The sequence below is a fragment of the Mesoplodon mirus genome (genome assembly GCF_964341445.2).
Source record: "Mesoplodon mirus genome assembly, chromosome: 11".
NCBI classification, from domain to species: Eukaryota; Metazoa; Chordata; class Mammalia; order Artiodactyla; family Ziphiidae; genus Mesoplodon; species Mesoplodon mirus.
In genome coordinates, this window is record NC_138987.1 from 78436800 (window position 1) to 78450546 (window position 13747).

Consider the following 13747-nt stretch of genomic DNA (forward strand, 5'->3'; position numbering starts at 1 on the left):
GCAGGCAGAGTCTCAACCACTGCGCCACCAGGGAAGCCCCCAGGTCTTTTTTTATTAAGGTAGCTCAGGCTGTAAAGGGCAGGGGGAGTCGCGAGGCAAGTTCTAGTCAACGAGTGGTATAGTGTCAGGGGTATCTTGAGAAAAGAAAGGGGATAGCCTGCAGCTGAGTGACACCAGAACATCGGAGCCAGGCCAGGAAAATCCGAACGTGGAAATCAGGATAAGGTGAACGCTTACATAAGGTGCTGTGTGTGTGTGTGTGTGTGTGTGTGTGTGTGTGTGTGATCACACATATGCTCTCCCACACAGGACTGAAGTGCGGAATTCGTGCAGTTGATTTGAAAAGTACGGAAACTATCTTGGAATCGGGGTTCTTCTCTACAGTTAGTAGTTGGGGAAATTCAACAGTCGGTGGACACCCATGGCAGGTGGGTATAACAAAGACATTGATTTCTTAATGAGAAAACGGTGAATTATTTCCTTTGCTTCAAATACAACTACCATAACATGTAATTTTTCTCTGGACCCCACTTGACCTCACTGTCAAAGAGTTTACTTCATAGGAAATCTCTTCCTAACTAATTTATATCAGTGTCTTAATGTGACATCATATTAGAAGAGTTGATTTCAAATGTTTCTGAAGGAGATGACATCTGTGTGGAGATGTATATTAGTTGTGTTTATAACTTTTTTCTTGGGCAGGTCTCCCTGAAATTAGGTAGGCACCACTTCTGTGGAGGAAGCTTGATTCAAGATGATCTGGTGGTTACAGCAGCACACTGCCTGGCTAGCCTCGATGAGTAAGTTGTGGATTTCCATTACTTATCAAACCTTGATCCACGGCAATAGGATTGGGAGATTCGACGCCCTAAATACCATACAAGGTTCAATCTTAGTCCCTTTCTTAATTTTTCCTTCTGGTCCACCTACCCACTGACCTTCCTGATTCCCAGAAACTTATGTATATCCCAAGATTTCTTGTGCTTCCTACTGTACTAATCAGAGACCCCAAAGATCCCAGACATCATCTATGATCTGTGGAGTCAGTGGTGGATAGGGATGATGGTTACTTATTTTAATAAAGTATTAACATCAAATGTTAAACGGATGCACTAATGTTCTAATAATCTGAGTTTCAGTAATTAGGAGGGGAAAATACTGTGGAAATAACAGATACTTGACTAGATTAAAAGAGAGTACTAGTAAAAAGAAAAGAAGGACAGTTCTAGGAACAAGCTTTCTATCTTGCTTAAAATGGTAGAGCATATATAGACTGGTTTATGTACAAAAGAAGACACAAATATTTTATGCAGAAAGACAATTGATGCTAGGGGAAAGGGTTCACAGAATGTAAACACTCTGTGATTGAAAACCATGACTTTTTATAGATACCTATAATTTACAGGGAATTATAACACTTGATAATAGTCACTAATAAAGATACATCTTCTTTTAAGACTTAGAAATGCTTAAAAGTACATTAATCACTTTCATTTAATTACATGAAACCAAGACTGTCTTTCCTGGGGGAGACAGCTAGACTTATTGAAAGATTTTTGTTTGGTTTTAGAAAGCAAATTAAGCGTCTGAGTGTGACTGCTGGGGAGTATAACCTCTTTCAGAAGGATAAGGAGGAACAGAAAATTCCTGTCTCAGAAATTATTATCCATCCTAAATACAACAGACTTGGATATATGAGTTTTGATATTGCACTGCTATATCTAAAACACAAAGCCAACTTTGGTAAGTAGGGAGTGTTGGAGTACAAAATAATATAATGGAGGGCTTCCCTGGTGGCGCAGTGGTTGAGAGTCCGCCTGCCGATGCAGGGGACACAGGTTCATGCCCCAGTCTGGGAAGATCCCACATGCCGTGGAGCCTCTGGGCCCGTGAGCCATGGCCGCTGAGCCTGTGCTTCCGGAGCCTGTGCTCCACAACGGGAGAGGCCACAACAGTGAGAGGGCCGCGTACTGCAAAATAATAATAATAATAATAATAATAATAATAATAATGGAGAAAACTGTGTTTATTAATTCTCTGCCAGTTAACTTCAATTCCTGTGTATATATCTAGAAATATTTGAATAGCTATGTTTTGTTCCTTAAAAAATAATTTTGTTTAATCTATAACATATAAAATCACTGTACCAGCCACGAATTACATATGCTTAACTTAACATTTTAAGTACTCCAGTGTCTTGGCTGGGCAATATTCTAGGCCATCTACCTGTACTCAGCTCTAGCCAAGGAGTGTGGGACATTTGAAAATGTCCTCAGAGACTTCTTTCTGTCACTGTTATGTACTAGATATCTGACACTCTGTCAGCACAAATAATCTAAACATTCTGGTTAAAATATTAAAAATCTACTTTTTTAAAATACAAGAAAAGGAAGTGTTCAGTGGCCAAAAACAATGAAAGAGAACAGATCCAGAGAAGTTAGCCAGGCACTGAAGTAAGTGACTGCCCTTGAGGCATCTAAATGATCTTTAAGAACCTAGAGCCTCAACTGGCCATGCAAGGAGCCTGCATGGGAGTAGGATGGGGGATGGGAGAGTCTGATTGGAGCTTTCCATGGAGGTAACCTGGGACTTCCTGAAAGCTGATGCTTGAAAGATAGGGGGAAAAGGAAAATATACCACATAAAGTGAAGGAATAAGGAAATTTACATACTTGAACCTTGGCCCTGAATGGAGGGCTCTCAGAAGAATCTGTAGCCTGAGCCAGGCTTAATTCAGGTTTGATGCTGGCATTCACATTACCTATCACCAAAAACTCCAAGACAAGACTTTAAAGTTGTTCCAGGTGAGTAATTGGATTTCTGGCAGAAGCAAAGGTAGTAAATTCTCTTTGAAGAGATGAACCTGAAATCTCAGCTCAAATGTATTCCCAAAAAGTTTTAATGAATGAGAGCACACAATTAAAAGCATGCAGAGAAAGTTGCCACCAAAGAGAGAGTCCAAAATGCCAGCAGTCAGAATCAGGCCTTCCAAGATTGCAGGCATTAGAATGAGGTACATAATATAAAGTATGTTTTACTTAAGTTTAAGTAAGTTAAAGTCTATCAAAAATGACTGAAGAACAAGAAACTATTAACTGAAGAGGAAGACTTGGAAAAGAGTCAATAAAAAAGATATGAAAATATAATTGGAATTAGTAACACAATAGTTGGATTAGATAGCAGATTAGATCAAATATAGAGAAGTAGAAGATGGGAAATAATTATCCAAAGAGACAAAAAAGTGAGACAGAGAAGATAGACTGGAAGACTATGGTAAACAATCAGTTTGAGCTTTAGAAGGCATACAGATAATGGGAGGGAGAGGCTATAATTTAAGAGAAAGTGAGTGAGCGTTAGTCATAGCTGATGAGACAATAACTTTCAGACTTTTAAACTATTTGTAATTTTAAACTATAATATTAAAAATAATTTTATATCTAGATATGTTGTGCTGAAATTATAGCATCCTAAAACCCCAGCGTGGATCCCAAAAAATCTAGAGAATACTATATTCCAACAGAGACGTGACCATTAGATTTACAGCTGATTTTTTAACAGCAGTTATGAAAGTCAGAAGACGGAAGAACAAGATCATCAAAATACTGAGAGAGAATAACTGAAACTAGATTTGTATATCAAAAGAAACTATTGATTTTCTTCTATTTCCCTTTATAGAAAAACTCTATGAGGAGCCATCGATGTTGGCATGTTAATTTCCTCTCCTCAATTCTCATAATTGCATGTATTAGGTTTAAGATGTCTATTAGACATCCAAGCTAATCACACTTTCACCCCCACCACTCTATCAAATTTGCCCATGCCACAGTCACCATGTCCATGTTGCTAAATTCACAGATAAGTTCTCCATCCTCCGCTTACTTAATAGGAGTTTGGAGAGAGTTGCTCATGCTCTCCTGGAAACATTTTCCTCACTTGATTTTTAGGGGTCCCTTGGTTTCCCTTCTACTTCTTCTTACACCTTCTCTTAGTCTTCTCTGATGACTCCTCCTCTTCTTCGTGGCTTATTGTTGAGGTGCCCCAGGTATCAGCCCTTGGACCGCTTCTTCTTTTTCTGTGCTCACTCCCTTAGTGATCTCATCCAGGATCAAGGCTTTAAAACCAATTACTTGAAGATAACTCTAGATGTTATATATCCAGCCCAGGTTTCTGTGTATTATATACGGTACTGGGATTAACAGGGCTCTTATAGCCAACTGCCTAATGATCTACCTGGACAGCTAATAGACTTCTCAAACTTAATATGTTTCAAATAAAATCCTGATTATCCCCTACAACTAAATCTGCTCTATCCATAGCCTTCCATTTGGATTAATGACAACTCTATCTTGCAGTTGTTTAAGCTAAAAACTTTGCACTCATTCTTCATTCTTCTTTCTCTCACACTATCCATCTACTCCATCAGAAGAATTCTATTGCTTTTGCCTCACCCTCTCCACTCCTAACATCCTGTTCCATGCTACCATCATTTCTTGCCTAGGTTAATCTGAATGGTCTCTTGAATCATCTCCAGCTTCCTCTTTTGCATCCCTAATGTTTATTATTAACCCAGCAGCCGGAATAATCCTTTTTGAAGTCTAAGTCAGATTATATTACTCTGCTGAAAACACGTCAGTGGTTCTCCATTACACTCATATAGAAATCAGTGTTCTTATCAGCTGACATCACCCTCATCCTAGCCCTGTATCTAACCTCTTTTTTGTTTATTTTTTTTTACTAAACTTTCTTTTGTTTAATCTGCTCCAGCCATCCTGACCTTCCCACTCTTCCTCAGACGTATGTGGCATGATTCCACTGCAGGGACTTTCCATGTTGTTTTTTTCTTCTTCAAATGCTTTCCACCCAGATGACTCTCTGATCCCTTCCCTCAGCTTCTGCTCAGTGAGGTTTGACATGACTACCGTTTTTATTTTTATTTTTATTTTATTTTATTTTTTTGCAGTACGCGGGCCTCTCACTGTTGTGGCCTCTCCCCGTTGAGGCGCACAGGCTCCGGACGCGCAGGCTCAGCGGCCATGGCTCACGGGCCCAGCCGCTCCGCGGCATGTGGGATCTTCCCGGACCAGGGCACAAACCCGTGTCTCCTGCATCGGCAGGCGGACTCTCAACCACTGTGCCACCAGGACTACCGTTTTTAAAATTGCATCTCCCATGCTATCTTTCCTAATCCCCAGACTTCTCATCTTTCTTACCCTGTTCTGATGTTTCTGGAAAAATCTGAGCACATATTACCTAACAACTAAATTATTAGATTTACTGTTTGTACTCCCCCCACCCCAAACACACACACACACACACACACACACACACACACACACACACTTATTCACTCATTCACTCACACTTGTATCTAAGTTCTGCCAGGGAAGGATTTTTTTTTTTCTGCTCATTCATTGAGGCCCAGAAGAGTGATTGCCACATAATAGTGCTCAATTACTCTTGAGTGAAAAACTATCCCTTAAGAACAAGGGCACAACCTAAAATGTTGCTAGTTTGGGGAGGGTCATTGTGGTATGTGTAACATGTTTTTCCTTATTCTACTTGCATTTTTCTAAATTTCTATAAATATGAAATAGTTCTTTTGAGAGAGAAAAACTTTTAAAATGTATGTCATTATTACATTTGGGAAGAAAGTGTAGAAACCATGAAATCAACCAGATGTCAGTTTCCAGATTTATTTAGCCATTACTTGTCTGTGACTCATGATTTTTTGTTACTGTTGTTTTTTCAGGAACTACTGTTCAGCCGATCTCTATTCCCCATAGAGGAGATAAATTTGAAGAAGGGATTTTTTGCATGGCCAGTGGATGGGGCAAGATTTCAGAGAGTAAGAGGCATCAAAAGAATGTAATATTTCTTCCAGGCCCCTTTACATGCCCAGTGGAAGCAGGAATTTTGTTGGTCTTGAATAATACATTTATCCTGGGTTTTTTCCACCCTTGAGTTCTGGCCCAGTGAACACTTCTGGCTGTCTTCACCATAAAAAGTCTGTACTTAAGGCTCTACATAAAATTCCTCCTACTGCCATTTTGGTTAGGTGTGTCAGATGAAGGAACCAGAGGTGACTATAACAGATGAAGAATAATACAGTAAAGTAACAATAGTTAAGCTTCCTTACCTTTAATATTGTGACTTTTTTAAAAAATGAAGAATTTTACAGAATATTGCCTTATTGACTAAAGTTTTCCTCTTCAGGGAACATTTAAGCATATATTCAGAGAAGCCACAATTGCCTATGTTACCTTAAAAATCTAAATTTAAAAAAAAGTCCTTTATCACATAGTATAAGATTTTAGGAAATAACATCATTCACAGCTTTAAAAAAAGCCTTCTACATTTTGGTTAAACATCTACAAGTTTTAAACATATAAGCTTCTTATTGGTTTCTATCAGTGAGGACAATTGTTGACTAACATACCAGTCCCTTCTCCACAGCAGCGGAATATTCAAATGTCCTACAAGAAGTGGAACTTCCCATCATGGATGACAGAACATGTAAAACTGTGCTCAAGGGTATGAACCTTCCTCCCCTGGGAAGGACCATGTTGTGTGCCAGTTTTCCTGATGGGGAAAAGGATGCCTGCCAGGTAAAAAGCATAAACCAGTCCAGTTATTCACCCACTATCACGTGGGTGATAGTGGATTCTGTCTTTTTTTCTCCTGAGCTGCTTTTGGGGGGTTACTTCTTCAAGATTCCCTTTTCCCTCGTCTTTCCATCTGGCTTCTACTGAAAAAGGTTCCTTGACCAGGGCTGAGAGAATTCTTTTCTGTCCCATGTCCATTCTTACCCCTGTACCTCTTTTGGGGGGAGTGAAGAGGAGAGGCAGGGAAGGTGGTTTCAACATTTCCAACCTAATGGAATCAAACAAGATGACCACTTTGGCTAACTAACTAGGTCAGCTCTGAATTATTTTTTGTTCCACCTTTTGTTAAACATTGTAATTTTTCTTCAAGCTTTAGCGAAGAATGCAGTGTTTGCACAAAGTTTGACCAAGGATAGCATAGCTACAGTAACTATGGGGTAAAAGATGTTGTGAATGACAGTGACCTCCCAAGGCCAACATAACAGCTTCACAAAGAAGACCTATCCTGACAAGATAAGAAAGGAAAGGGAGGCCAATTTGTGAAAGACATGCGTTTTAAGTTTTAGATGAAGAAGATAATTTACTTGGAAAGTGGTTTGTTTGTTTGTTTGTTTTGCGGTTCGCGGGCCTCTCACTGTTGTGGCCTCTCCCGTTGCGGAGCACCGGCTCCAGACGCGCAGGCTCAGCGGCCATGGCTCACGGGCCCAGCCACTCCGCGGCATGTGGGTTCTTCCCGGACCAGGGCAGCACGAACCCGCGTCCCCTGCATCAGCAGGCGGACTCTCAACCACTGCGCCACCAGGGAAGCCCGAAAGTGGGTTTTTTTTGTTTTCTGTTTGTTTGTTTTTTTAACTGTAGGAGCAGGGATTCTTTATTCTTTGCCAGCAAGCAGCTTGAAACTGCCATGTGAAGGTCCCTAAAATTTTCTGTTGGAAAATGTTTAATTTTTCTTCTAGGGGGCAACAGAATAAGGACCAGGAAGAGTTTGGGATGAAGGAGATAGAAATTTACAGTTATTCCACTTTCTAAATTGGAACATAGGTAGACTTAAGTTGCTTTGTCCTGTCTCATCCTTTTTTAAGCAATCATTTTTTGGATAAAGCTCTCCAACAGCTCTGTGCCTTTTGAGGGGGTTTAATCTGACACAAAATTGACATGTTTTCAAAGCAACATATCATTATGAAGAATTATTAAAGAAAGGATCCTGAAGTTGTGGGTCCTTTATGCTCTAGTCTGAGAGCCAATGGATCCTTTATATATAGCCCCTGGGACAAAATTAGGTTCCCAGGCATTCTGTTTTTAAAGACTTGAGCTATTGCATGACCTTAGGGGCTGTATTCACTGGTGCTGTGGGCTTGGGATGTGACACAGTCTTTCTGAGCAATTCCAGATGACAAGCTATAGTGGAAGCATATATCTGTGAACTCCCCCTCCTCCTTCTATTTATTTTGAAATATATATGATTGTTCCCAAAAGACTGAGAGGAAGTGAGGAATGAAGTGTTAGATTGACAAGATTGCATGAAGTGGGTGGAAGGAGGTTACATCTAAGCGAAAAGACAGCCCTTTGAAACTAATGATGAAGAAACAAAATGATAGACAAAAAATGTTGATGAATAATGACCTTTGGGCTTATATGCCTCTACTTCTTCTCTCTCTGAGATGTGTGCTGATATTTTTGGACCTGATAAAATATTTTTAACTTGTGACTATTTTAAAATGTCCTCTTTCTCTATTATAAAAGGGGGACTCTGGAGGTCCACTTGTTTGTAGAAGAGATGATGGAACCTGGGTTCTTGCTGGGATAACTTCCTGGGGAGCTGGTTGTGCTAGAGGTTGGAATCGTTTCAGAAATAACCATAGAAGGGCATCACTTGGCATTTTTTCCAAGGTGTTTGAGTTAATGGATTTCATCACTCAGACCATGACAGGTGGGTGTCATTTCTATGAATTCCTCCTTCCTCATTTCATTGCAACTCAAAAAATGATCATGCTTCTTTCAAGGATAGTTACTCTATGTTGCAGATATAATCAGAAATAAGCTTTAAAATAAAGCAAGAATATGGCTGGTTTTCAGTTCCTAATACAATGTACATAAACTTCTAACTCTGAATTAATTAACACTGATACCCGTCAATTTAATTTGAACATCAACTGGATCTTCACGTTTATGGTCATGTAGACTTTCATGAAATGTGGGCTTTTTTGTACTTATGAGATTTTAAAATAGTTTTGCATATAGACTCATTAGAGGTTTCTTTCTCCATTTAACCAGTTGACATAATTTTTTCCTAAACTACTTAAGATCATTAACAATAAATCACCTGGCATGTGTTTGATCCCTGTTTGGGGAACTAAGATCCCACATGTCCCAAGGCCAAAAAAAAAAAAAAAAAAAAAAAAAAAAATCACCCTTTCTCCCATTCACCCTTGTTAATTTTACTTGGCAAGAGTTGAAACATAAGGGAGGCTTTGGAAAGTTATTTTTGTTCTGTGGCACTGAAATCTAGATTCAGAAAATAAATATTGGACTGCAGATGCCTCAAGGAACTTCCCAACTACTGGGGGAGACAAAGAAGTAAATGGATAGTTGTGATAAAAGGTGAAGGTCACATAAGCCCAGAGAGCTATAAGAACACTGAGGGGGGGCCTAGGGGGCCCAGTTCTGAGGGGCCAGAAGCTTTGCAATGAAAAGGGACAGCATCTGATCAATAAAATGGCACAAGGGACAGCCTCTGCAGAATAAAGAGGCATAAGGAAGCACAGCTTACAGGAACAAGCGGTTTAGTGTAAGAATCAAATGTGTTAAAGGCCAGGACCCAGAGCAGCAGAACACAGTGTTTCACCATCCCTCCCTCCCTCCCTCCTTCCTCATTGTAGTCCAAGACCAGCCACCTAGCTGATGATTTGCAAAGCACTCCTGCTGCTGGTCCAGCTAAAGACTAGCGCCTCCTCAAACAAGAGCCCACTCTCAGCTCACTTTCATTTGGTCTTCAGAGTAAAAGTGTTCTGTTCATTGCCATTACTGCAGAGGGAAATTTTTCCCCTGGTAACAATTCTATTCAGTTTTCATCACCTAGAAGAGAAAGTTTAAAAGGTTAACAAGCGCTGAACAAAGGTTAATGGTAACAATATTTTAAAATGGCAACAAAATCAGGCAATAACCATCAATTCCACAGTCAAATGAATATCAGAATGTGACAAGTAATTTATTTAAATAACACCTCCTTAATATCATCTTTCTAAGCTTCTCATTCCCTAGTTGCCTGTTCTAGATTCCAACAATTAAAATGTGACACAGGAGTCTGAAATTTCTGAGCGAATGCTGGAGACTTGCCATGTCATTGCTAAAATTTGTGTACTTTTACTTTAATATCATTATACAAAGGTATGTTATTATAACCCAGGAAATCCTAGTTAGAGATGGGAAAACACCATATTAGTTTCATACACTATAATTTGACAGCTTCACTATGACTCATGATTTGAGACAATGGGGTAATTGTTAAATCTGAAGAACTCAAGTAAAGAATATTATGAATACTCTTCAGCCATAAAAAAGAATGAAATCTTGCCATTTGTGACAACGTGGATAGGACCTTGAGGACATTATCCTGAATGAAATAAAGAAAGGCAAACACTGTGTGATCTCACCTATATATGGAATTTAAAAAAAAAAAAAAAGCTGATAGATACAGAGAACACACTGGTGGTTGCTAGAGGTGGTGGGTGGGCAAAATGGGTGAAGGGAGTCAAAAGTTATAACTTCCAGTTATAAAATAAGTCCTGGAGATAAAAATGTACAGCATGATGACTATAGTTAATGATACTATGTTACATAGTTGAAAGTTGTTAAGAGAGTAGATCTTAAAAGTCCTCATCACAAGGAAAAAAATTTTTGTACCTATGCATGGTGATGAATGTTAACAATAATCACTGCTGATGATTTCACAATACATATAAATAACAAATCATGTCATAAACCTGAAACTAATATAATGTTATATGTCAATTATACCTAAGTAAAAGTGGGAGAAAAAGTATTGTAAAGAATATCAGATGGTTAATTAATAAAATTACTATATATTTTTAAAATTATGATTTAGAAATTTTCCTAACAAAGTCTGCAAATACGAAGTATAGGTCATGGCACCTACAAATAAATACATTTCCATAAATATGAATTATATAATATAAATTATATAGCTTCAAGCTGAGTCTGTACAATATGTCTTGAAATGTCCATGGCTGAGCAAAATAATCAGCTTTTTTTCCTATGTTTTGGAAGGTTGTAGACCTCAGGGAAGAGTATTATTTGGAGAAAATGGGAAGATTCGTTATCCGCATTCGAAAGAGAGCAACTATTCTCATAATCGGTACGTAACCCTGGTAGGAATGATCCCTGGGTTTTTCCCCCAAGTCATGCCATTTTACGGGGTCATATTTTGGCAATTTTGTCTGGTATCTCAATTACTTTATTTGATTAACATAAAACCCTAAATATTTTATCTGGTATTGGATGACAAATATTTGCTAATTGGTACTTCTGATACCTGTTAATATGAATCATCAGCATTAAGACTGGAGCTTGGGCTTCCCTGGTGGCGCAGTGGTTGAGAGTCCGCCTGCCGATGCAGGGGACATGGGTTTGTGCCCCGGTCCGGAAGGATCCCACGTGCCACGGAGCGGCTGGGCCCGTGAGTCATGGCCACTGAGCCTGCGCGTCCGGAGCCTGTGCTCCGCAACGGGAGAGGCCACAGCAGTGAGAGGCCCGCGTACCGAAAAAAAAAAAAAAAAAAAAAAGAAGACTGGAGCTTACGAGTGGAATTCCCTGGCAGTCCAGTGGTTAGGACTCCAGGCTTCCACTGCAAGGGGCTCAGGTTTGATCCCTGGTTTAGGAACTAAGATCCCACAAGCTGTGGGGCACAGCCAAAAAAAAAACCCCCAAAAAATAAACAAAAAAGACTGGAACTTAACCTGAATTGATGTATTCAAATATCTAACATTAACAGCAGCTGATAGTGAGATTGTTTTGGGAATCTAGTGGTTAATCCTTTCCCACTTATTTCTGTAGTAATTGTAATACTTTGTTTAGTGTTGCCTAGAAGAGGGAAAATAGTTCATGATCTATAAGCTTCAGTATCTTAAAAAAAATTTTACCTACCTTGTCCTCTATATGGCTAAGAATATCTTTAAGCTTTAAAAATTAATTTTGCAAATATCTCACTTTCTTAATTGTTCTACATTCATTTTTAAAATCGCATTGAGCATTGAAAGGTATTCAAAGGTAGATGAGAGTTCTATGAGTTTATAATCTGGTAGAAGGAGAGAGCTGGACAAAAATAACTATACTATGGGCTTCCCTGGTAGCACAGTGGTTGAGAGTCCACCTGCTGATGCAGGGGACACGGGTTTGTGCCCCGGTCTGGGAGGATCCCATATGCCGCGGAATGGCTGGGCCCGTGAGCCGTGGCCGCTGGGCCTGCGCGTCCGGATCCTGTGCTTCGCAAGGGGAGAGGCCACAACGGTGAGAGGCCCACATACCGCAAAAAAACAAACAAACAAACAAAAAAACTATACTATAAAACAAGGTGAAATAAGCTTTATAATGCACACTACCAAGGTGTGTTGGTACTATTGACAATGGAGAGAATAATTCCTATTGCAGTGATTTGTGAGGTGTGTGTACTGTGTTTGGGAGGGGTAGAGATGCTTCAGTTAAGGGGATGGTATTGAAACTAGACAGTGAAGTATAGTTATGATTTTATTGCTCATAAAGTCTTTTGTAGCTCTAACATATAAGAGATTTCTACAGATCATGCCAGGCAGAGGGAATTGTGTATAAGAAATATCAGGAGGTGAAGAATATCAGGACTGTTTGGACAGTGTGTCCCAGTGCAGCTGGAGAACAAAGTTAATGTAAGTGGGAACTGGGGGTAGCAGTGGACAATGAAGATAAAAAGGCCTTAATTGTAGAGGAGCTTGAATTCCATGTGAAGAAGCTTAGACTTTATGCCATGGGCAGTGGGAAGTCAAAATGGTGGTGACATTATAATTTACAAAATTAATGTAAAATAAATGTAAATGTCCATTACAAGTATAGGACAGAAATGATGTGGCTTAATTGCAGCCCATATTTAAAAGGCTTATTAAGAGTCTAAGTTGACTTTCTGTGAGTCAACCTAGTAATAATATAATACCAATAAAGCCTTTGCCATCTTTGTTTAAACTTTTAGAAGAATAGCATCCAGAGTCCTATTCTGTTAGAGTCCTGGGCTGGGGTGTAGGTAGGAGGTCTCTAGATACAATCGTTAGAGAGGAACATTGATAGGCTGGAAATTACCTGAAGGACAATGACCAAGATAAAAAGAAATTCAAAACAGTGCCTTGGGAGATGTGGTGGAGGGAACTAGGAATATATTCATTCCAAAGAAGACTTGACAGGAGGAAGGAACTGTCTTGATTTATCTGAAAGACTACCATAGAAGCAGAATTGGACTTCTGATTAACTGCTGAGCTGAGAAAAAGAGCAGAGGGTAAATGTTAGAAGAAGGTAGATTTCAGTACAATGTAAAGTAGTTTCTAATTTGAGAGATTTCTGAGATTTAATGGCCTGTGCAGGAGATAATGAATTTCCTTTATAAGTGGATATTTGAGCAGAGGATGGATGGCTATGTGTGAGATTCTAGAAAGCATTTATCTATTGGATAAGAGATACACAGATGACAGACAATTTACCCTCAAAGACAAAGAACTTATGATTCAATTTAGATGAAGTATTGAAGAGATGTCTGCAAGACTTTCAAGACAGAGGGTGTTCTTAGTAGTATCAAACATTGCAAAAGTCAAAATGAGTTCAGATAAAATGCCATTGGATATGGTAATTCAAAAGTTAGGAACTGATTCAGTAGAATTGTAAGGTTAGAAGCTATATTCACAATGCATTAAGTGACCGTTGAAGACTTGGTATCCCTTCACCAAATAGTAAAAATTAATTGAGGCCCTAAGATGTTTCAGGCACTATTTTAGGTGCTAGTTATACAGCAGAGAATGAAACAGACAAAAATGTTTTCCTTTGTGGGGCAAGTTGTGGAGTGGAAAGTGGGGATAATACAGATAATATTACATACAATAGAAGATGGTAAGT

At 39.2% G+C, this 13747-nt stretch overlaps 1 protein-coding gene across 1 annotated transcript in view; it reads left to right on the plus strand.

Moving 5' to 3' along the window:
* Positions 1–293: 293 nt before the first annotated feature.
* Positions 294–13747, plus strand: part of OVCH1 (ovochymase 1) — a gene marked incomplete at both ends in the record, with an annotated part of 86092 nt that continues 72638 nt past the window's right edge. The window contains 7 exon segments of the mRNA XM_082635329.1: positions 294–428; positions 703–800; positions 1571–1743; positions 5749–5844; positions 6453–6604; positions 8345–8531; positions 10889–10976. Of these exon segments, the coding sequence (XP_082491455.1) occupies positions 294–428; positions 703–800; positions 1571–1743; positions 5749–5844; positions 6453–6604; positions 8345–8531; positions 10889–10976 (929 nt within the window).